This window comes from Lycorma delicatula, chromosome 7 (genome assembly GCF_047948215.1).
Source record: "Lycorma delicatula isolate Av1 chromosome 7, ASM4794821v1, whole genome shotgun sequence".
Classification (NCBI taxonomy): Eukaryota; Metazoa; Arthropoda; class Insecta; order Hemiptera; family Fulgoridae; genus Lycorma; species Lycorma delicatula.
This window is the reverse complement of record NC_134461.1, coordinates 134,836,968-134,860,400: the sequence shown is the minus strand read 5'-3', so window position 1 is coordinate 134,860,400 and position 23,433 is coordinate 134,836,968. Positions and strand designations below refer to the sequence as shown.

General features: G+C 29.9%; 1 protein-coding gene across 3 annotated transcripts in view; it reads right to left on the bottom strand.

Annotated features, from left to right (window-relative positions):
* The window catches only part of LOC142328404 (HEAT repeat-containing protein 5B), a 291,250-nt gene that overhangs the window by 9,118 nt on the left and 258,699 nt on the right, over window positions 1-23,433 (bottom strand). For all 3 annotated transcript variants that reach the window (XM_075372109.1, XM_075372107.1, XM_075372108.1), the window contains 5 exons: window positions 20,181-20,296; window positions 17,416-17,697; window positions 10,452-10,688; window positions 9,515-9,666; window positions 7,608-7,821 (listed from right to left, as the gene is read on the bottom strand). In XM_075372109.1, coding sequence (XP_075228224.1) covers window positions 7,608-7,821; window positions 9,515-9,666; window positions 10,452-10,688; window positions 17,416-17,697; window positions 20,181-20,296 — 1,001 coding nt within the window. The remainder of the gene's footprint in view (window positions 1-7,607; window positions 7,822-9,514; window positions 9,667-10,451; window positions 10,689-17,415; window positions 17,698-20,180; window positions 20,297-23,433) is intronic.

The window sequence follows — 23,433 nt, the reverse complement described above, 5'->3', positions numbered from 1 at the left end:
TATATTGTTGAAAAGCTTTCAACAAGGGCTTATTTATTGCAGTTAAGAAAAAGTCAAAAAACCAAATTTTTTGGGATTTGGGCTTTTTTAGACACTTTTGGTTCAGTCGATTGCAATCGACAGGAGAGGTGCACAACTAGATATTACAACAATCCTAAATTCAAAATTTCAACATTCTATGGCTAATTGTTTTTGAGTTACACGAGATACGTACATACATACATACATACGTACAGACGTCATGCCAAAACTAGTCAAAATGGATTAAGGGATGGTCGAAATGGATATTTCTGTCGAAATCTGAAAACCGAAATTCTTGGCGATCACAATACTTCCTTTGCTTTATACAAGGAAGTAATAATAAATAACAAATATTGTAAAATTGGAACTGAATATTTGAAAATATGTTGCACTTCCTGGAAAAATTAAAAACCAATACTTTCCAAGATGAGTTCTCCTTGCCCTCTAAGAGCCCCTACCTCTCTTTAATTCCAAGACAAAAGCTACGGATATTCAATCCTTTCTTTTTTTATCATGTTTAGACAGAAAAACTTATGATTAAGTTTAACCTCTTTGCCTACACAGATACTCGCAAATCTTTACAGCCCTTATTATTAAAAATAACAAGCATTTTATTTTATCCAAAATTTATTTTCAATCTACAGTACAGAAGACTTGTCATTTCAAATAATTTATGTACCCCTTATTCAACCCAAGTTTTCATTTAATTAAGATTGAAATTTATTATTTTTCACCTTCATATTAAAAAACTATTTTTTAAAAATTCTGTTTTTGGACCAACAAAAAATTCTCATGTTTGAGGCCTTCCTTGGCCCGTTCTTTAATTAAGAAGATCAGTTAGCTGTTGCAATTAGAAAAAAATAAAACTTAAGAAAATTAGTAGCTGTTGAAATCTACACATATAAAAAATCTTTTGTACAGATACTTCTACCAATCAACAAAATCTTTTTATGTATGTATTAAAAAAAATGATGGAAGCAAGCCCACTTTATACTATTTCTAACAATTAATTTTTTACAGTTTTAATAAAATATATTTGAAAATATTTCATAAACCATGAATTAAATATTTTCTATCTTTAACACAGAGATGAGGGACAGACAATTCCCATCTAACAATTTTCAATTGATCTCTCCTATATATAAAAAAAGTTGTAAAATTATTTTTGTATCTATTTTTGGTTTTATAAATTTTGTCTGAACAATATTTACCAGCTTGTACGAGTTAATAAATAGTACTAAATACTTTAATACTACATAAAAGAATAAAATAACTTTGAATGTAGATTGTGATAAAATCTGTTAATAAAACTAATTTATTAAAATTAAGACATTATATATATATACAATTTCTCTGTAAATATAGCATGATTACTTTTAGATATTTATTATAGTCTGAAGTAAAACAGTTAATGTGTGTATATATATATTAATAAATAAACTTCTATTACATTAAAAAATAAAATAATTCAGTAACAGACAAAAAAAAAATCTATATTTATATTAAAGAACATCAACTGTAGTAAAATAGCTATTACTTGCCTTGCAATAGATCTCCTAGAAAGCATTTAAACAAAACAACTTTTAAAAATGACAAATTATACAGTTCACTTAGAAAAATTATTAATGGTATATTAGAAAATAATATAATAAACTAAAATTAAAATTAAAAAATGGGGAGTAAAATTTTCCACTGCTGAATATGCTAGCCAACAAAGAAAAAAGGTATGTACAATACAAACTAAATTTGAAATAAAAAAAAAAAAATTATATATATATATATATAATAATTATATAAATATTTATACATATATATATATTATTATTATTCCAGTACTAGACAACTAAATTTACACAACTTCATAATATCATTTTCAAACTTCAAAACAGAAAACAATTTAAATGACTAATTACTAAAAGAATTATATTTTAATTATATTTGTAATTATAGAAATTAATACCAACTGAAGATGTGGGATACTGCGAAAATCGATTACTGGAAATAAATATGGTAAGTTTAACTTGCAGGATCCTGCAAAAGTACTTTCATGGTAAAATTAAGGTAAGATATGTCTTATCTCAATATCCTGTACAAGGTGGTTTATATTTATAGAATTTAATATATATATATATTGTTACCACAAATATCCTCCTCTATGAATCATGAGACCTTGCCGTTGGTGAGGGGGCTTGAGTGCTCAGGGATACAGAGTAACTGGACCGAAGGTGCAACCATATCGGAGAGGTATCTGGAGCCAGACTAAGGAATGATTCCTGAAAGAGGGCAGCAGCTCTTTCAGTAGTTGTTAGGGGCGTGAGTCAGAATGACTTAAACGGCCATATCAACATCACTCAGTCCTCTGAGTACTGCGCAACTGAAAGCAATCGAAAACTACAGCTGCTTTTTTTCCAAGAAAATGTGGCTCTCTGCATTTTCATATAGCAATGATGGAGGCGCCTTCCTTGGTAAAATATTCTGGAGATAAACTAGTCCCCCGTTCGGATCTCTGGGTGGGGACTACTAAGGAAGGGGTCACCAGAAAATTAAAAAACAACATTCTACGAGTCGGAGCGTGGAATGTTAGAAGTTTAAAAAAGGTTGGTAGGCTAGAAAATTTAAAAAGGGAAATGGATAGGATAAATGTAGATGTAGTAGGAATTAGTGAGGTTCAGTGGGAAGAGGAAGGCGACTTTTGGTCAGGTGATTTTAGATTAATTAACTCAGCTTCAAATAATGGGCAGGTAGGAGTAGGTTTCATAATGAACAAGAAGATAGGGAAGAGAGTAGAGTATTTCAAAACGCATGAATCATTGTAATAAGGATAAAATCAAAACCTAAACCGACAACGATTGTTAACGTCTATATGCCTACAAGCACCCATGATGATGATGAGGTAGAGTGTGTATACGAAGAGATTGATGAAGCAATTAAACACGTAAAAGGAGATGAAAATTTAATAATAGTGGGAGATTGGAATGCAAGCATTGGAAAAGGCAAGGAAGGAAATACAGTGGGTGAATACGGGCTGGGCAAAAGGAATGAAAGACGGGACCGACTTATAGAGTTTTGCACGAAGTATAATATAGTAATTGCCAACACCCAATTTAAAAATCATAATAGAAGAATATACACTTGGAAAAAGCCAGGCGATACTGCAAGGTATCAGATAGATTATATCATGGTTAAGCAAAGATTTAGAAATGAACTTGTTGACTGCAAAACTTACCCTGGAGCAGACATTGATAGCGACCATAATTTGGTAAGGTAAAGGTAACGTAAAGGTGTCATGAATCGGTGGAATTTAGAGAAGCTTGAGGAAGAGGAGGTAAAGGTGATTTTTGAGAAGGACATCGCAAGAGATCGTCTGAGTAAAAAAGATAAGGTAGAAAATGTAGAAGAAGAATAGGAGAATGTTAAAAAGGAAATTCTTAAATCAGCAGAAGCAAACTTAGGCGGAATAAAGAGAACTAGTAGAAAACCTTGGGTTTCAGACAATATATTGCAGCTGATGGATGAACGTAGAAAATATAAGAATGCTAGTGATGAAGAAAGTAAAAGGAACTATCGGCAATTAAGAAATGCTATAAACAGGAAGTGCAAACTGGCGAAAGAAGAGTGGATTAAAGAAAAGTGTTCAGAAGTGGAAGAGAAATGAACATTGGTAAAATAGACGGAGCATACAGGAAAGTTAAGGAAAATTTTGGGGTATATAAATTAAAATCTAATAATGTGTTAAAGATGGTACCAATATATAATACGAAAGGTAAAGTCGATAGATGGGTGGAATATATTGAAGAGTTATACGGAGGAAATGAATTAGAAAATGGTGTTATAGAGGAAGAAGAGGAAGTTGAGGAGGATGAAATGGGAGAAACAATACTGAGATCTGAATTTAAGAAAGCATTAAAAGATTTAAATGGCAGAAAGGCTCCTGGAATAGACAGAATACCTGTTGAATTACTGCACAGTGCAGGTGAGGAAGCGATTGATAGATTATACAAACTGGTGTGTAATATTTACGAAAAAGGGGAATTTCCGACAGACTTCAAAAAAAGTGTTATAGTCATGATACCAAAGAAAGCAGGAGCAGATAAATGTGAAGAATACAGAACAATTAGTTTAACTAGTCATGCATCAAAAATCTTAACCAGAATTCTATACAGAAGAATTGAGAGGAGTGGAAGAAGTGTTAGGAGAAGACCAATTTGGTTTCAGGAAAAGTGTAGCGACAAGGGAAGCAATTTTAGGCCTCAGATTAATAGTAGAAGAAAGATTGAAGAAAAACAAACCAACATACTTGGCGTTTATAGACCTAGAAAAGGCATTCGATAACGTAGACTGGAATAAAATGTTCAGCATTTTAAAAAAATTAGGGTTCAAATACAGAGATAGAAGAACAATTGCTAACATGTACAGGAACCAAACAGCAACAGTAGCAATTGAAGAACATAAGAAAGAAGCCATAATAAGAAAGGGAGTCCGACAAGGATGTTCTCTATCTCCGTTACTTTTTAATCTTTACATGGAACTAGCAGTTAATGATGTTAAAGAACAATTTAGATTCGGAGTAACAGTATAAGGTGAAAAGATAAAGATGCTACGATTTGCTGATGATATAGTAATTCTAGCCGAGAGTAAAAAGGATTTAGAAGAAACAATGAATGGCATAGTCCTACGCAAGAAGAGAAGTCCTACGCAAGAACTATCGCATGAAAATAAACAAATACAAAACAAAAGTAATGAAATGTATTAAAAATAACAAAGATGGACCAATGAATGTGAAAATAGGAGGAGAAAAGATTATGGAGGTAGAAGAATTTTGTTATTTGGGAAGTAGAATTACTAAAGATGGACGAAGCAGGAGCGATATAAAATGCCGAATAGCACAGGCAAAACGAGTCTTCAGTCAGAAATATAATATGTTTACATAAAAAATTAATTTAAATGTCAGGAAAAGATTTTTGAAAGTATGTTTGGGGCGTAGTTTTATATGGAAGTGAAACTTGGATGATCGTAGCACCTGAGAAGAAAAGATTAGAAGCTTTTGAAATGTGGCGCTATAGGAGAATGTTAAAAATCAGATGGGTGGATAAAGTGACAAATGAAGAGGTATTGCGACAGATAAAGAAAGAAGCATTTGGAAAAATATAGTTAAAAGAAGAGACAGACTTATAGGCCACATACTAAGGCATCCTGGAATAGTCGCTTTAATATTGGAAGGACAGGTAGAAGGAAAAAATTGTGTAGGCAGGCCACGTTTGGAATATGTAAAACAAATTGTTAGGGATGTAGGAAGTAGAGGGTATACTGAAATGAAACGACTAGCACTAGATAGGGAATCTTGAAGAGCTGCATCAAACCAGTCAAATGACTAAAGACAAACAAAAACCACAAATATGCCTAATTTAATATCGGCAGACGAACATGGTAGCAACTCAGATGTGAGCTGAGTATATACGTACTCACTGATACAAGCATCACTACTACCGTGCAGTTCTCCCACCATAACGGCGCTGCGGCCCCACCATTCTAGGCTCCAATAGAACATCGTGTATGAGTGAATTTTCAATTCATTGTCAACCACCACCTGGAGAAGACCAAAAAAAGAAGAAGATAAAAGACAGAAGAAGTTCCCCGGCTGCCTCAACATGGGATCTCCCAGCCAATGCCAACATCCCCGCTGGAGTAGCAGGCTTGGCCAGCCTGCCAAGGAAGCCACTGGACGTGGATGCTACCTTCCCACTCCAGCTCGCCAGACTTCAATCACCTTGGCTGGTGAATTCAGCAGCAGGAGCCAGCCCAGCATGGGATCGCTCGGAGAGAACGCCTTGACCGTGCCAGCAAAGGATAACCGATGCTGACCCGACACTGTGGGGCTATGGGAGCCAACACTACCACGCTGTAGTGGGGACCCAACTGTCACTGAGAGAAAGCCCGGTCTGACTTCAATGGATGAGCTGCAACTCCCCGACTTCACCGGACACCAGCTTCCAGACCCAACAGCTCTTTTAAGAGCTAACGCAAAAAACGGTCCTTTTCAGAGCCACCACAAGGTTATGAATTATGAGCCGTCAAAACCATTCGACAACAACAGCCCTTCTCAGAGCTACCACAACGTTAGTAATTACAACGAGCTGTTGAAGCCAATCAATAACAAAAACAGCCCTTTTCAGGGCTACCATAAGGTTAGTAAGTGCCACGTGCTGTTGAAGCCATTCAGCGACAATATATAATAAAATCAACACATTAAAAAATCTTTTTTCTTAGTAGTAAAATTTCAATGTTCCATAACTAATGGCTCCTTACTAAAGGTAAGATTTTTAATTTTCCACAGAATTTTATGTATTTTAACAGCACTTTAATCAGTAAAAATAACACATTTTATTTTCATGCAATAAAAAAGTAAAAAATTTAAGCTAATATTGCAATTAACACATTAAAAAAATTGAATTCTAAAATAAATGGTGAAAGGGAGACAGATTAGGATTTTTTTTTTTTTTTTTTGCTTGATTGTTACTTAACTGTGACTTTTTTTGGCATATGTGTTTTTGTTCTCAAAACTTCTAGATTCTATTTACAGTAGCTGTGACATTTCCCTCCCAAGCAACTTTCTGGGGTAATATGCCTATCAATTGACGAATTAACTGTGCCTTGATGCCAACAATTTCGCTGGATTGTAACAATCCAGCATGGATTTTTCAATGATCAAGATAATTAATTATACCTGGGGTTCACCCTATCATCTAATATATATGTCAAGTTCAATTCTTTTTTTTTACTTAAATCTGACTTTTTTCCTAAATAATTACAGCTTATTTTTGTATTACAATGAATATACTGTAGTAACAAAACAAAGAAGAAAAGAATCTGAGAATATCTCATGTCATCCAAGCCTTGATTCAGAAATCCATAATAAGGTATATATGTTTGAAAAGTATTATATACTCAATATATTGAATTGTGTCTTTAATTGAGGGTGGATGTAGAGTTCTCATTGCTAAATATGTTACAAATAATAACAGGTATATATTTAAATTAAATTATTTTATTTTTAAAACCAGCTGTGTGTGTATTTTTTTATACAATGTATGACTAATATAATTTTACGGTCAATAAATTATTATTAGGAATAAAAATAATATTAAAAAATAATATTTTTTTTTTATAATAATAATTTAATAATAATAATTTTTATAATAATTCACCACCAAAATACCAAGATAAGAAATTGAACAATATTAGTTATGCTCACATCCTAGCTATGGAATCCTCCTAACTCATTATGTTACAAAGTAAATTCGTAGCATTGGCAACAAATAATTTATATGATATACATGCAAGCCAGTCTTTTAAAATATTTTTACAGCTTCTATCTTGGAACACAACAGGTTTAAATAATATGCAGATACTAACATATTAAACAAACAAATACCAAAATAACACAAGGAATTGTGGCTAAGGAAGGTCTGACAACAGGTGAAAAAGCAGAAGCAAAAAAAAATGTAATTATTAAAAATCTATGACATCAAAAAATACCGCTAAGATAGTAATAACAAGATAACATATAGTAATAAGATAAAACTGACTATGTTTCTGATCCGTAAGAATAGTTAATGTCTCGACAGCATGGATACAATCTATTGTGAGCAGCAATTCGGTATCTGATGAAGGATTACATGCCGCATGTGTGTGCAAGAATTCTATTATACGTGGTGCAAGAGCGTGGATATATCCTGCAGATACTCCTCTATCAGGATGTGCAAATATACTTCGTAATGTTTGTACACATTTCTGCCTTACCTACAATTGAAACAGATATGAAAAACATTTTTCTGATAAAACAACTAATACTGACGTATAACAATTTTTTAAATGATATGTAAAGCAAATATTTATAAAGTAACACACTAAAATAATATATTTTATTCGATTAAAATAAAAATTGAATATCGATAAATCTTTCATTAAAAGTGTTTTTACCACACAAACAACTACAATTTTGTTTACATCATGATAAAGACTTAAGGATTTTACTTTTTTTGTATCTGGAATTTCAACTAATAATCAAAATTTGAGACATGCTAAAAGTTTTGATATGTTGCATATCTTGGAACACTGCACATCCATATTTCTTAACAGCTGATTCCTTCAGGGTCCACTTTATTACATTACTCTTCACCACTATGCCTTGTCCTTATATGATTAAAGCTTCTGGATGAGGTAAACATGTTCACAATGCTGTGTCATGTGACATTATTTGGTGGTTTCTCCTTTATTGCCCTGAAAATATAACTCCTTGATCTTAACCGTTGGTTTTCTTTTGGGCTCCATATCACAATTGCAGTTCAACAAATGCCTTGCTAAAACTTCTTTGTACATTCTGGAGCTTTCTGATGATATTTGGTAGCGCAAACACTGATGCTCTATAGAGATTTTTAAGAGTGTGCATTTATTTCATATGGCGTATAATTTAAGTAGCGATTCTGCAATGTGACTGGCTTTAACTTATAGTATCTTTGTTTTGAAAAGCGTGTAGAACATCTAAGAAAAAAATTGTGATTAAAATCAATTTTTCTTTCAAACATTATACATATTTGCTCTAATCAGAGAGGGCAATTGAAATATCCTTATGATTAAAAATTTCAAAGATCGCTCATCATTTCAAATACAATTTTAGTCTTAAAGTGGCTCATTCTATCACTACTACCTACTGCAGATCAACAAAGCCTGGCTGATCAATGTTATGCGTAATTTCTTAAAATAAAGTGTCAAATTTTCAGAAACTGTATAATAAAATTTAGACTTTTCACTTTAAGTTTGTCAATTTAACTTTTAAAAGGTTTGATTCTAAAGGTATGGGTTTGACCAATTGTAATTTAAGAAATCAGTAACTGGATTATTCACAACAGTATGATGCCATCTTTGCACTGTCGTACAGCTTGATTAGAGGGGTCATTCTTGTCACCTTTCTGATGTTAAAATTGGACGAGCTGAAATTCCATTTATACCGATGTGATTAGCAATTCTTCAAAGAATGACTTTCACAGTTAAATTCTGTACAGTTGCATAGTTCACAAAAAAAATTGCATAAACCCCTGCACATCACTGCCAAATGCTTGCCAAGTTTTACATATCGTTTTAGCTCAGGAATCGCCAAGTTTCTGGAAAAATTCGATGCAGTACTGCTATAAAATATGCTTACATGTAAAAACTCTGTAGTAGTGATTGATGATACCGATTTGGCTAGATGTAGATCAGAATGTTGTGCTAAGCTCTGCCTCTTGCCCACCCAAAAAATAAGTTAAATTATTTTTTGCGGTTGTTAAATAATGTCTCTTCAGAAAGAGACATTATTTAACAACCGCATTATAGCGATACATTACGTTCAACATATACTGCACATTTGATCAAGAACATGCTTGCCGCTATATGGTAAGTATGTTTTTGATTCTCTTAATGTAAATTGCATTCTAATATGATTCATAATACTTACATAAACATTGTTGTTCTGCAATGACTGCCTAAAGTGATTTATACAAGGATATTGAAGGTTTGGTGCAGATACGATTTCTGGTGGCATATGTAAAACAAATACTGCAATAGCTAACATTATTGTAACCTCGTCCATTTTCATTCCGTCTGAACCTGTTGCAACCAAGCAGAACCTCCAAATTAATCAACAGATTTTATTAATATTTTAATATTCTTTCTACTAATTTAATATTAATTCAAATATTTTTGATTTAATATTTCTTTAATTAATATTTAGTATTTCTATATTCTTAATATTTATTTTTTTGATCGGCATTGATCGATAAGGTCACAAAGTCAATAAAAAAGTAAACAGATTTTAAAGATTAAAGGAATAGATTTTTTATAGATGCCTACTTTACCCAGTAGACATCTCAGCTGTCTGTTTGGTCAGTCAAAATTAAAAAAATATTCTAGACAGTTTTACTGGCGTAGAGGGTCCTAACCTGCTGAGAACTGACAAAGAAGTTGACTTGTCTGATATAAGATGCTGGTACAGCATGACAGTATTTCAGACACGGACAGACCCAGATTCCATTGGTACCTGTGCATCAAAAATGTTTAAGGTAAAGAAAGAGTAGAACAATGAATGAATGATCGACTTACAAAGGAAACATTTTTATGATCAGGATAAAAATGTTCTTGTTCACGAACTAATCTACATAAGATTTCAGAATTTTTGTATGAAAATGGTCAATATTTTTCATAGTGAATTCTACCTGTATAACTATTGTAAAATTAGATTAAAGTTATGTCGGTAAATTGCAATACTGCTATCTATTTTATGTTATTTTTGCTTTTCATATCAAAACTGATGTTATAAGAAGTCTTAGTTACCTGTTAAAAAAGGTCACAGAATGGAAGGTAAACAGATTGAAAATGCATAATAAATAACTAACCTGTTTTGACTAGATCAATAACTTTGACAAGAGCACTTTGAAGTAAGGACTGCCACTCTTTAGTTGACCGTTCATCATGAGAATATCTGTCAGTAGCAAGTACTTTGAGGAGGTGAAGAGAAGCAGTAATTGCAGGAGAATTAGCAAGTATTATTGTTTCATTATTATTCTTCATAGCACATTCTTTAATAACACCGGTTGTCAGGTACAGAAGAGTCGGTAATATTGATACAGCACCTTAAAAGATAGAAAAGACATTAAATCTGTAATATAGAGTTAAAAATGATATTAAGAGAACAATTTTATTTTCATAACTTGCAATCTACATTAAGGTAATTTTAACAACCTTAACATTAAAATGAAATTGAGCCGATTTATTAACTAGTTTGCTGTTAATATAATAGCTGAATAGTCAGGTTAATTAGTGGTAAGAATAATTATTGACTGATTACCATGATAGTTGTAGATGATGCTTTTTAAACATACACTAATCCAGGATGTAGTTTTAGTGAGGTACAATTTTAGAATGTTCTTTGGTATGATAGCATATTTAAGGCCTGGATAGATTTGCTTCTATTCTATGACTGTTCGTATGAGATTTAAAACATTTCTAATTCCATTGGCTTGTTAAAGATGAGTTAAAAATATTTTGTTATAAAAAAATAGAACTATTTCCAAAAAAAAAAATATATATAATTCTTTCCTGTTTTTAAATATATATATATTTTAAGATCTTTTGAATTTTATTTTTTTTTGTAATTTGTTAGCTCAACTTTTAATTGTGTAAGAGCTGAATTTTATATTTTTGATATAACAGTAGATTCTAACCGACAACTAAGATAAATCTGTACACTATTCTTGAACATATTTCATTTTATTAATTGCATATCAAACAAAGATGTTAAAAATATTAAAAAATTAACAAGATATTATGTTACTAAAATAAACCATGCACATGGTGTAATGTTAATTACAATACTGTAATATTATAATGTAAACTACATATTAGTTTATTATATGAGTGCTGCTATCTGTTGCTGTTTTTATAAAAATGTCTACCTAAACACTACCAGATGGTTTATCAAATTGAAATTCTGTGTGTATTTATACATGTAATATTTTTCTAATACATTTAATTTTGTCATCTTTATTCATTTCTAATATTTCTAAATTGTGTTGATATCAGAAGTAGGATGTGTAATGCGGGATCCCATGAAAGTACAATCATGATAAAATTAAGGTAAGATAAGTCTTATCTCAATATTCTGTACTAGGTTCATATTAATATAATTTAACAGTTCAGAGGAATAATATGAATCTTAAAAAGATTTATCTCAGTATATATTATAGATATGTTATAAGCACAGTAATTACATAAGTTATACTTATCATATTAATCCCAATAATCTATTTTCACAGGATCCTGGATCTTCATTTGGTATTGAATTCTATAATTACATTAAAACATATTTTATTATAATTTGTTAATTTGTAAAATTGTTTTCTTTTTAAAAATTTTGAAAGTTATGAACGTATATACAAATTTTCTTGTCTAGTACTGGAATAATGTAATATTTAAAACACAGTATTTTCTTTGTTCTATTGTCATTATTTTGGTGGTTTATATTTTGTATAATATTAAATTTTATTAACACAGTGGTTAAATATGTTACAAAAAAATATAAACGTTTACATATATTTTAATTCTATTAAATAAATCAATTAGTTGAGAATATTGAGATAAGACATGAAAGTACTTTTACTGAGGATGTGGGTTGCGTAATAAACATAAAAAAATAAAAATACTAAAACAATGAAATTGCAGGCAATTTAATTCTGGCACCTTTTTAAAAAAGGAACCACTTTTTCTTTTAAAACACTTGTCTAGCAGAATCCAAATGCAAACATCTTTAATTCTCTGGTTTTGAATTTGGTGCGTGCCTCCACATGGTTTGGTTGGATAGCTCTTTTCATATTAGAAAAAGGTGAAGAGAGAGAACTAAAATGGTATTCCTCCAGTAACTGGCAGTACTGGTTCTTTAGTTAATGTCATAATTCTACAACTTGCAACTACGGTTTTATTCTAGGAGTTCTAAACTTCTGTGCAGCTAACAAACATAATAAAAATGCAAAGTTTTTTTGTTGATAAATACTATTGCAGACGGTTATAAACCATCACATCACAAGAATGTGCAACTGGCCATCTTGGATTCTGTGGGGACAGATAAAAAAAGACATCGAGTCAGTCGGAGAACTCTGGAAGAATTAAAACTAAATATTTTATAGGAACAATAAATGTAAATCTGCTCTTAAATACCAGTACACAAATGGAACTAAGAAAATTATTAAGTAAATTCCAGCATTAAGTAAATCCAGCAAATGAGATTCCAGGATGAAAATAACTTTCAAAATTAAAATTTTAAAATCCTAAATGGAAAGGCAGCAGAAAAAAAGACTACTTATACTTAGTCTATAAACAGTACAAAAATAATATAAATTTCCATTCTCCAAATAACAGGCATTTTATTCTTACAGTAAGTGTAAAAATAAATATTAAGACTTAAGCCACATATAAATTATAATAACATTACTAATCCTGAAAAAGTGGAATTATACTGGGCAACTTTAGAAAAAGAAATGCAATAAATAAATAAAAACTACATTAAAAATCTAATTGGAAATTTTTATACAAAAATTGGGGAAGAAGAACACCGAGAAATAAAAAGATCCAAACAAGTAACTAGGAGAGTTTCAGTTAGATCACACTGCAGTCGCCAAAGAAAATATAAAAGAAATTTTAAATGTCAAAGTTAAAAAACAGATTTCATTTCTGACCATTATTTGTCACAAATTAAAATAAAATTCCTGCCAAAAATTAGAAATATTAAACCAAATATTAAAAGATTTAATGCCTAAAAATTAAATTTAAAGGAAGAAACCATAAAAAATTTTAAAAACAAAATTTCTAAAATCAAAGACAGTTGGAACAAAATTAAAAGCAAATTAAATCCGCAGAAGAAAACTATTTCCAAGCCAAAAGAAAGAAGCAAGCTTCATGGAATAACACCTGTGAAGAAGTTATTTGTAGTAAACAAGATAAAAAATTATAATTCCAGCCCGCTGAAGAAAACACTAATTTGGATATATAAATAAAATCTTTTTCTAACATTTTTAGAAAAACATGCCAAGAAAGAGAAGTGAATTTTACTAAAAAAAAAAAAAAGACTAGAATTTTACCACGTCTTTAAATTTAAACTTTCCACTTTTAACCCGATCTGCACAAACTTTTAAAAACGAAGAAGGAAAGTTAATAATAAAAAGGATGACAATTTAATAAGATGCCAGTTATTTAGAAAATGATTAAATTGCCTGCATCCCATTTTATTAAAAATAACGAAACAACGAAAAATTCACAAGCCCCAGACTTAAAAGAAATGGAAGAGATCATTAAATATTTAAAGAATAACAAAACTTGAGAGTATACTTGGATTATAGAGAGTATACTTGGATGGAGAGTAAAACTTGGATTGTATAGTAGCAGAAATGCAAAATTAAGTGAGTGATGAACTGGACTACAAATTGGAAACCATTCTAAAAGAAATCTGGAAAAAAGAGAAAATCCTGACAATGGAATACGCATTATACATCCACTCTCTAAAAAGGATCTCGCTTCTACTAGTTCCATATAAAATTTTGTCCAAACCCTTGCTAAATGGAGTACAACTGATAATAGAAAAAGATAGGCGAATACCAAGGAGGATTTAGACCCAGAAGAAGTTGCGCGAAACAAATATTTAATTTAAAACAAATTTTATAGTACCAGAAAATTAGAAACCCAAAATTAATTACAATATTTATAGATTTTAAAAAATCCTATGATTCCATACATTGAGAGTATTTAAAATAGACATAAAAACAATTAACATTATTAAAGAAACAGTAACAAATACAAAAACTAAAGTTAAATTTCTTAGAGAACTTTCTGAACCGATTGAAATAAAAACAGATGTTAGCCTGTCTCTGATTACAGCTGATTACAGAAGTAATTAGAAAATGGAAGAAAGGACTCAAAAACTAATATTGGAGATAATGTTAAAATGGGATATAAAAACAAATTTATAAATATAACCTTATTAGTCTTCATACATGATATCATATTTGCAAAAGACATGGACAAGGGTTGAATTAAAGTCTAGAAATTAAGTGAATGTGCTTAATAAAATAAGCTTACAAATTTCTATTGAAAAACAAAATGGTTCTTCAAAGATAAAAAAATAAATTACAAATACTAAAAATTTGTGAAAATCAGGAATTTAAGAGTATAAAAATTTCATATCTCAGAGAAGTAAAAACGCCAAACACTCTAGAAAAGAAAGCACTAAAAGAGCGAATGCAGAAAATGCAATTAGTGTTCAAAGAAGTTTATACTATAAAAAATTGTTTTCACATAATGCTAAACTCTGACATTATAAAACAATAATTCTTCCAGAGGCGTTACATGGTGCTGAGTTTGCAAAATTTTTCGGATAAGACCTTTTTAAAATAGAAAAAAAGAATTTTAAGAAATATATGACCCAATTACCAGGACTGAATTTATAAACTAAAAGATGAAAAAAAAAATACAAAAAAAATAAAACACCATCCGGAGAAGATTACAATTTTATGAACATTTACACAGAATGAGTGGAAACAGATTAACAAAACTAATATTTAACTTATAACAGTAAAACTATTAAACCTAGCTGGTTTAAACAAGGATAAAATGATGTTAAAACTTAAAAATCTCCAAATAAATGTGTTTAATAGAGAGAGCAATTTAGAAAATTAATCAAAGAATCTAAGAAAGATGAGTATAGAAAGAAAATGGACCAAGAAAGAAAAACAAGAGTGAAAAATGAAAAAAGAAAAAAAAAATTGCATATTAATTTAAATGAGTGCAGCTATCTGTTGCAGTTTTTCTAAGGCTATTTCCCTCAATCACCGTCTGATGGTTTATCAAATTAAAATTTTGTTTTTGCTTATGTATGTTATTAATTTTCTTACATATTTAATTTTTTTTTATCTTTGTTAATTTCTAATATTTCTAAATTTGTATTAATATAAGAACAGAATGTTTATTGTTCATGATCTGCCCACATATTGTATATTGTACATGTCCAAGCATTGGAATGTATATTGTACATGGTCTGCCCTATTAGATAAATCTAATTTATTATTTTTGTAATTTCTATAATGTTGAAGAAAGCTAGTTTTTGTTTTTCCTATATAAATAGCACCCCAATCATTACATTAAAATTTTATAAATTTCACACAGATTGTTTACTTTATTGTTTTTGTTTTTTAAATATTCTATTGTTTGGTTATTAAGTTTGTACGCTGGTTTAAATATTTCTTTATTGTAAGTTTTAGTAATGTTTTTATTGTTATTAGTTAATAAAACTTTATATATATATATATATATATATATATTTCACTGTTTTGTGTATTATTTATTGGATTTAAGGTAGTTATTTTGTTACTGTATTTTTACTAATGCTAAAGTAGTAATGGTTAGTTATTAGTAATAGTTTACTAATTAATACTGAAGACTAGTTACTCATTAAAATACAAAAAAGCTGTTGAGTTTATACTAAACGATCCTCAGATCGTTTTAAGATGATATGGAAAGCCACCGGAAATATTTTACGTTGGACAGAGTGCTGTGTAAATTGCGAGGGAGGGAATTTTGAACAACTATTGTAACTGAGGTTTGTTATTCTATTACCATTTATCATTTCATCTATTTTTTCCCTATATTAAGATTAATGTTTATTAGGTACAGAAAGAATAATACAATTTTCTGCGTATTTTTTGTCTTTTGGTTCAATAAAAAAATTTATTTTTAAAAGTTTTTTTTACTTTTTACATGCTGTATTTACTTTTTCTTAGGATTAAATTCTCTACAAGTTCTGTAACTGAATCTTCTGAATTTATTAGTTATTTAATAAAAATTTATACTACATTTTAGAGGGAAGATTTACTACAATCACTTCTCGGCCTCTGGCCCCGTACTTTTAACTTGTAATTTTCATTGCTGATAGCGATTTTCTACAAGGACAGTGTTCTATGTATACCGTAATTTGGGGCTGTACAATGATCGGTGGCAGTTAGTCAACCTGCATTGCTACAAAGTGTTTCATGGAACAGCAGCATAGTGTGTTGCAGGAGGACCACCGTCAGCCAAATAAGGATGTTTTCTTTGTCTGTCGGTGTCCCCAATTTGTAGTTTGAGGTCAATAAACTTTCTGGATTCTCTGGAAGGTTCAGGAAGTGATTTCGCTCTGACCTTGCTGGTGGTCTGACTTAGGAGCTTTTAGCTTTTGGTGAAAATTTTTTCGTTGCTTTATGAGTTACCTACGACAGACAGACACACACAAGAAAAGAGAGAGAGAGAGAGAGAGAGGGGGGATATTAAAGTTTGGAAACTGCTTCATATTTCAAAACTGGATGATACTAGGAAGAAGAAATAAGTTATGAAATTACTACCTTTATGATGTTTGAAATTTTAGTCTGCCATCTTAGATCTGCTACACTGAATCTAATTTTTTTTAAATAGGAAGGTGGACATGTGATATGATTTTAATGTAAAATTTTCAAAGAAAAAGTACAGAGAAAACTGTTTCTCATTAAATGCCTTTGTTTTCCGGTTATAAGCAATCAAATTTGCAAAAACAGAAAAATCACAGTAGTAATAAAACGAGGTATAATGCCCAGCAGTAACTTTTTTCATTTTGTATTACCTTCAGAATTACATCCGATAACATGGTTTAAACAGTTAATGGTGTAATTAATGGTCCAAACAATAATAATAGCAGCCTTCACATTAATAAATGACACTAATAATAATAATACTATTAATTTGCAACAATTACAAATTAAATCGCTAGGTCAACTGATATGATAATTTAAAAAAAAAAGTATTTACCTTGTGGTGAACAAAGCTTTGGTAACAATGCCATTGTAGTTAATGCTGATGCTATTAACTGACCAGATTTTGTATCCTGTCGGCGAGTAATTGGTTTTATACCAGAAGATACAAGCGGTGTTGGATTTAAAGCTGGTATTTGACAAACTAAAAGACATAAACAAACTTCTAGCACTGCAAATGCTAATGATGAACCAGGAATTATTACTCCGGAATTTCCACCTTCTCCTAATAAATCCACTTCTTGTTGAACAAGAGCTTCTTGATTAGCCGGAACCATTTCTGAAAATAAAAATGAGTTAGCAGAATAACTTTATTTTTTACAAAATTTTCCAGCCTCTTTCAATGAGTTATTGCCAATCATTGAGCTGGTCATGTACTCAAATTTTCACATTGTATGATAGAATGAGTTGAAAAAGACTAAGATCAGTTTCAGCCAATCAAACTTTACACATACCAAAAATTAATCTTTACGATCCAGATACCTTTTAGCAGTAGTAGTTTAAAAACTGCTGGTAGTTTAAACTTTAGCTTCAACTGATTTTTGAGAAAAAAGGTAAAATAGATCTCTCATACCTAACAGAGTAAACTTACAAACATTACGATTACAAAAACTAATGTTAGCAACTGAAAACATAAGAGGGGAGTCAGATGAATATTTTTGAATATAAAGAGAACTTCAATGATAGATTATTTCAAACCTATTAAATGGAAACAGATATAACTACAGGTACAGTAAACAAATGTAAAAGAGTTTTGAAGTAGGCGGGAAATTTTTTAATGTGAAATGTAACAGACAGTACAGAAAAATTTAATATTTTGATGGTTGTGATTTCCAATTTTTATTCTGCTTAACTGGTTTACTCTTTAAATAACATGACTTTTCGTAAAAAAAACTTAAATTTTTTTTTTTTACATTGTAAAAAACGTAAAAACATTTACCTGATGATATACACAACTGATAATCATTTTGGATGAATAATGTTGTCATTTATGCATGGCTTACAGAATAAATGTGTTAGAGATTACCTTAATACAAATTTTTTAATTAAGAATTATTTATTTTGATAACACTATTTTTTTAAGTTTTGGCTATTTTTAATGCGATGGCAACGAGGGACATGATACGGTATGCTTAGATTTCATAGAAATTCCAGCTACATCGTTTAGACAAAAGTAGTAATTGATATTACAATCTTTTGGTTAATGCAAAACCACAGGAACACCAAAAATCAAGACCTTTTAAGTTCCTTTTACCTACTGTCTTTTCTTAGATTGCAGTTAGTGCATATTATATGCGTTACACTTACAATGCATTACATGATTTTATTCTTCACTCACAGTTATTAATCTGAATTTTAATTCACTGGAGTTATCACATTAATTACAAAAATAAAGAAATATGAAAAGTGTTGATAAACAACTGCTTTATATATGTTTTAAATGTACAAACTTGTTTGTAGATGGTTCATTGAAGATGGTGTAATTATGTTTAGTTATAAACAGTAAACTTACTTTTTCTTACTTGTTTAGAATTGCTAATAACGATCAAAGTATTAACTAAATGAGTTCATAAGAACTAAAAATTTTAATCTGAAAATGGAATCTAACATTTGAGGTATATCTAGTAAAATAAAAATTAAAATAAATATTTCAAATGTAAAAATAATAAAAGAGAATTAAAAGAAAAATATATAAAATAAAAGAGATTGAAATACCATTAATAAAATTTGTCCATTAATCAATGATCATAGGTAACATGTAACAGAATACATAATTGATTCAGCTAAAGAAAAAAACCATCTGCTATTGGAAGAAATTATAAAATTTTGTTTTACAGGAGTAAACAATCAGATGGGTCATTATCAGTGACAAGTCATGACCAACAAAATGCTGATACTATACTATAAATATCGATAAAATAATGGATTGACAATTGATCCTCTAGTAATAAAAACTATCACACTAGTACAAAAGTTTAATGGAGAGAATATTCAGGATCTTAAGAAATCCACACCGCTGATATATACAACTTACACAAACAGGTTAAATTACAGATTACAAAATTAAATAATTTAACTTGGAAAGTGAAGATTGTGAGTTAAATTAGATATTGCTATGTCACTGACGGAAATTATTTAATTGATAGTTTGACAGTTATAAAATTGAGTTCTGGAATTTATATCTATTTATGAAATGAACTATAAAATTCAAGTACGCGATTGAAATAATAATATTGTAAGATTAGATATGTATATAACTTTAAAAAATAAGAAACAAATTTGTTCGAGGAAAAAATTAGTTTAATCAGAAAAAGGTATTTTTCGAAATATAAAAAATTTTATATAACAAAGACCAAAATATGTTTAAGTGGCTCAAACCCCTGTATGGAAGGGTTTTAGTGTGCACATTCTATTTTAAAAATGTAAATAATAATTTAGAACACAAAATAAGACTGCTGGAAACGTGCTAGTACCAAAATCTATTTTTGTGCAACTAAAATATAAATAAAGGTCCATTTTAAGTTTTATCAGGCTATTACATTATTGCTTTCACCATTAATGTACAGTCTTGTTTCTAAAAACAATTTCAGAGGATACATCACCTGAAATGTTAATATAATACAATTCTTAATTAATTTAAAATGAATACAAGACATGAATTGATATAACCAAATAAATCAAAGAAATAAACATTCAATGATTTTGTATTTCTATAGACTACAATGGTAGTTAAAATAGACAGCTACATATAAAGTTGAAAACCTTTCAGTTTTTTCTTTTTATGGCTGTCAAGATCTTCCTGGGCAGCTCTCATAACTTGTTTCAGTACTTCCATTACTAAAAGCTGGGCTTCTGGCTCCTCTTTTGTTAGTAATAATCTGCAAGTGAAAAAAATAGCAACTTAAAAAATTGGAGTCAAAGCAATAATCAAAATGAATGTAGCTTCTAACTGGTTTGTAGATAAATTTTATATGAATTAAGTAATGTAGGGAATTTATATACTTTCCTTGTTACTTAATATATGCTGATTATTATTTCTGAACGATTGCAATAGGATAAAACCTCAAAATTAACCAGACCAGATCTGATAGTTCAAGCAAGATCTGGTGGACCAGATGTATATCAGGGAATCTTGGAAACATGTTTAAATATAACAGCTGTACAAACTCTACATAAATTTTAAATTGGAATATGTCAGCGTTAATAAAGGAATGTTGCTAGATATTATGAAGGAATTTGGGATAACCATAAGGATTAGAAGTCTTATTAAAATGAATTAGAATGAGGGGGAATCATCACATGTGAATATTTTCAGGCAGGGAGATGCTCTTGTTTAACTGTGCTTGAGAAGCTGCTTACACAACTGGACATAAACCAAAGAGGGACAATCGTTCATAGAATATTCAGGAATTAGCTTAAGTAGTTGATGCAGCTTTGTTATATAGAAATCAAAGAGAGGTTTGGTCCTTTGGATACAGTAGCAAAAGAAACAGGAAGCCTAGAGAACACAGAGAAGACAAAGCAAATAATATTGCAAAGAGGAATAGTAAGTTTAACTGCGGGTGAGAAGGTATTTGAAAGGTAAATAAATTTAAATATTTCTGAAATTTTCTTAGAGGAGAACAAGATCAAGATGGGCACAGGAAAAGATTTATAGGAAAAGACTACAGGTGGAAATAGCTTTATTATGCCCTCCAAAACATTTTGAAAGCTAAAAACATGGGCAGAAAAAATATAAAAATTAAATAAAACTGTGAAGAGAGCCATGACATATATGGATCAAATGCATGGACCGTTAAGATGGAAGAGCATTATCTGTAGCAGTGAGAAAGACTAAGGAAAATATACAGCCCACTGAAAGGAGGAAATGAATTGAGAATGAGTATGAGCAATTAGAAAAGTATTTTCTGTAAAAAAAAAAAAAGAAAGGAAGGAATACCAAGAGGAACGTAGTTGGAAGACTTTGGAGGATGGGAGAAATTTGGATAATTGGAGAAATATACAGCGAGAGGTTCTCCATGAAACTGTAGCACCGACCAGTAAATAAATACGTAAATATTTATATATTAGTATAGATGCTTTGTTTTGTTTCAAACCGAGTTAGTTTCAACAAAAATCACAGATTAAAATTTTGAGAAAAAGCCTTTTTCTTTATAATATATGTACCTGTAACAGGCACAGGTAAAGATTTATATACCTAAAAGAGTTTAATAGATTAGTCAAAAATTGTTTTTGATTAATTGGATGTGGTAGTTAAATTATTTTCAATTTAAAATAAAAGCATTTCTATCCTATTATACTTGCATCTTCATATCTATGAATGTTAAAAAAAATTATTATTTTTCATACATATCTAGTTTCCAGAATTACTATGAAAATTAAGCTTTTGAAGAATTAGCTATTAATAATTTGTAAATTAAAAAAATAATTCAATTTTTATAATAAGCTACAGATGTTTAAAGAAACTATGTAGTTTGTCTTATTATAACTTCATTTTTTCAATAAAATGTGGGTTGGGTAACAAGACATTACGGTAACAGAAATGCAATTAACAAAATATGGTGCAATCATCAAAATCTAACTTGTACCAAAATAAGCTGATTTTTATACAATAAAATGTTCTTTTTATAACACTTATTTTTAAACAAATTATTGACTTGAATTAAAGCAACTGTTCTGATAAGAATAAATAGTTTTATAGTATAAAATTTAATAAAGTATATTCTAATTAGCGATTTAAGCGGTCCTAGCTACTTGATATCAAGTTAGTAGACGTTTAATTTCTTTGAAATATTGAAGCAAGGTAAATTATCTAATTTCATATTTAATCTGACTAATTTACAACAGATTCTCCCAGAATTTAATAAAAAAGATTTTATGGTGGTCAGGCCAAGTCGATATACATTTATTTCACACAATTTTTGGCTATGTTTGTTTAGCTTTGAGCCTACAGTAAATTCAACTCATCTTATACATCACCATGTATGCCAGATATATAATTCTAGTAAACAATATATCTATCTGTTCAGTTTTTGATCAAGGTCGCAGACACAACGTTGGTCGAGAAACCACAGTTTTGCCGATTTCGCATTAACGAGCTAGGGTTTGTCAACAAATCAGTGAATGGTGTTATAAATAACATATCCCAAGGTTGTTTATTATTACAATTCTGACCTGTGTGCGAATGCTGATGTCAGCCTACTCTCTTTGTGCCTTGGGTGTGTTAGCTTCGGTACTGTGTACATTTTTCTTTTGTGTTATTAAATCGTCGGGTCAAGCTCTTTACAAAATATAAGTTATCTAAAGCCTAATTTTTACTTACTGCTCGCGGCTGTTTCTGTATTGTCAGATATAATATAAAATACTAAAATTAGATTATTTTTTAAGTAAAATGTTGTGCTTGGTAAGACTGGTCGTGCTATGTTTTTTTGTGCTGTAAGTTAATTATGTGTTTGAATTCCTGTTTTTATTTTTATTTTGTGAATGTAATGTTTATTCAATTATTCTCAGTTAAGTCTTCTGTTCTTGTAGCATAAATGTTATTTACGTATTGTTTTCCTTAATATAGTCGATGCATAAACTCTTCTTGCATTTCTGGTATAATTATAAATTTAACAAATTTTAATGTTGATGTGCTTTTTATTATTTTTTCTCTCTTTCGTAATTGTTACCCGATCCAGACCATCAGATCCTCTCAGAACACTATCCAACTGCATTAAAGTGAGATATTGCATTTTTCTTAGTAACATTATTATTACTTGGTGGTAGCAAGAATGATTTTTCTCTGGAAATATTTGAACTATTCATTTTGAAGTTCACTTACGATGCAATATTTCCTGAATCCACTTGGAACACAGGGATCAATTTGATGTCAATAGTTCAACTACTTCTTATAAATTTCCATTTAAGTTACACAATTAACATCAACATTACAAAATTAATTAAAAAATGAATTAAAGATACAGAGATATCAGATTAAATTCAATAATTATTTCTTATTTTAATGAGAAAAAAA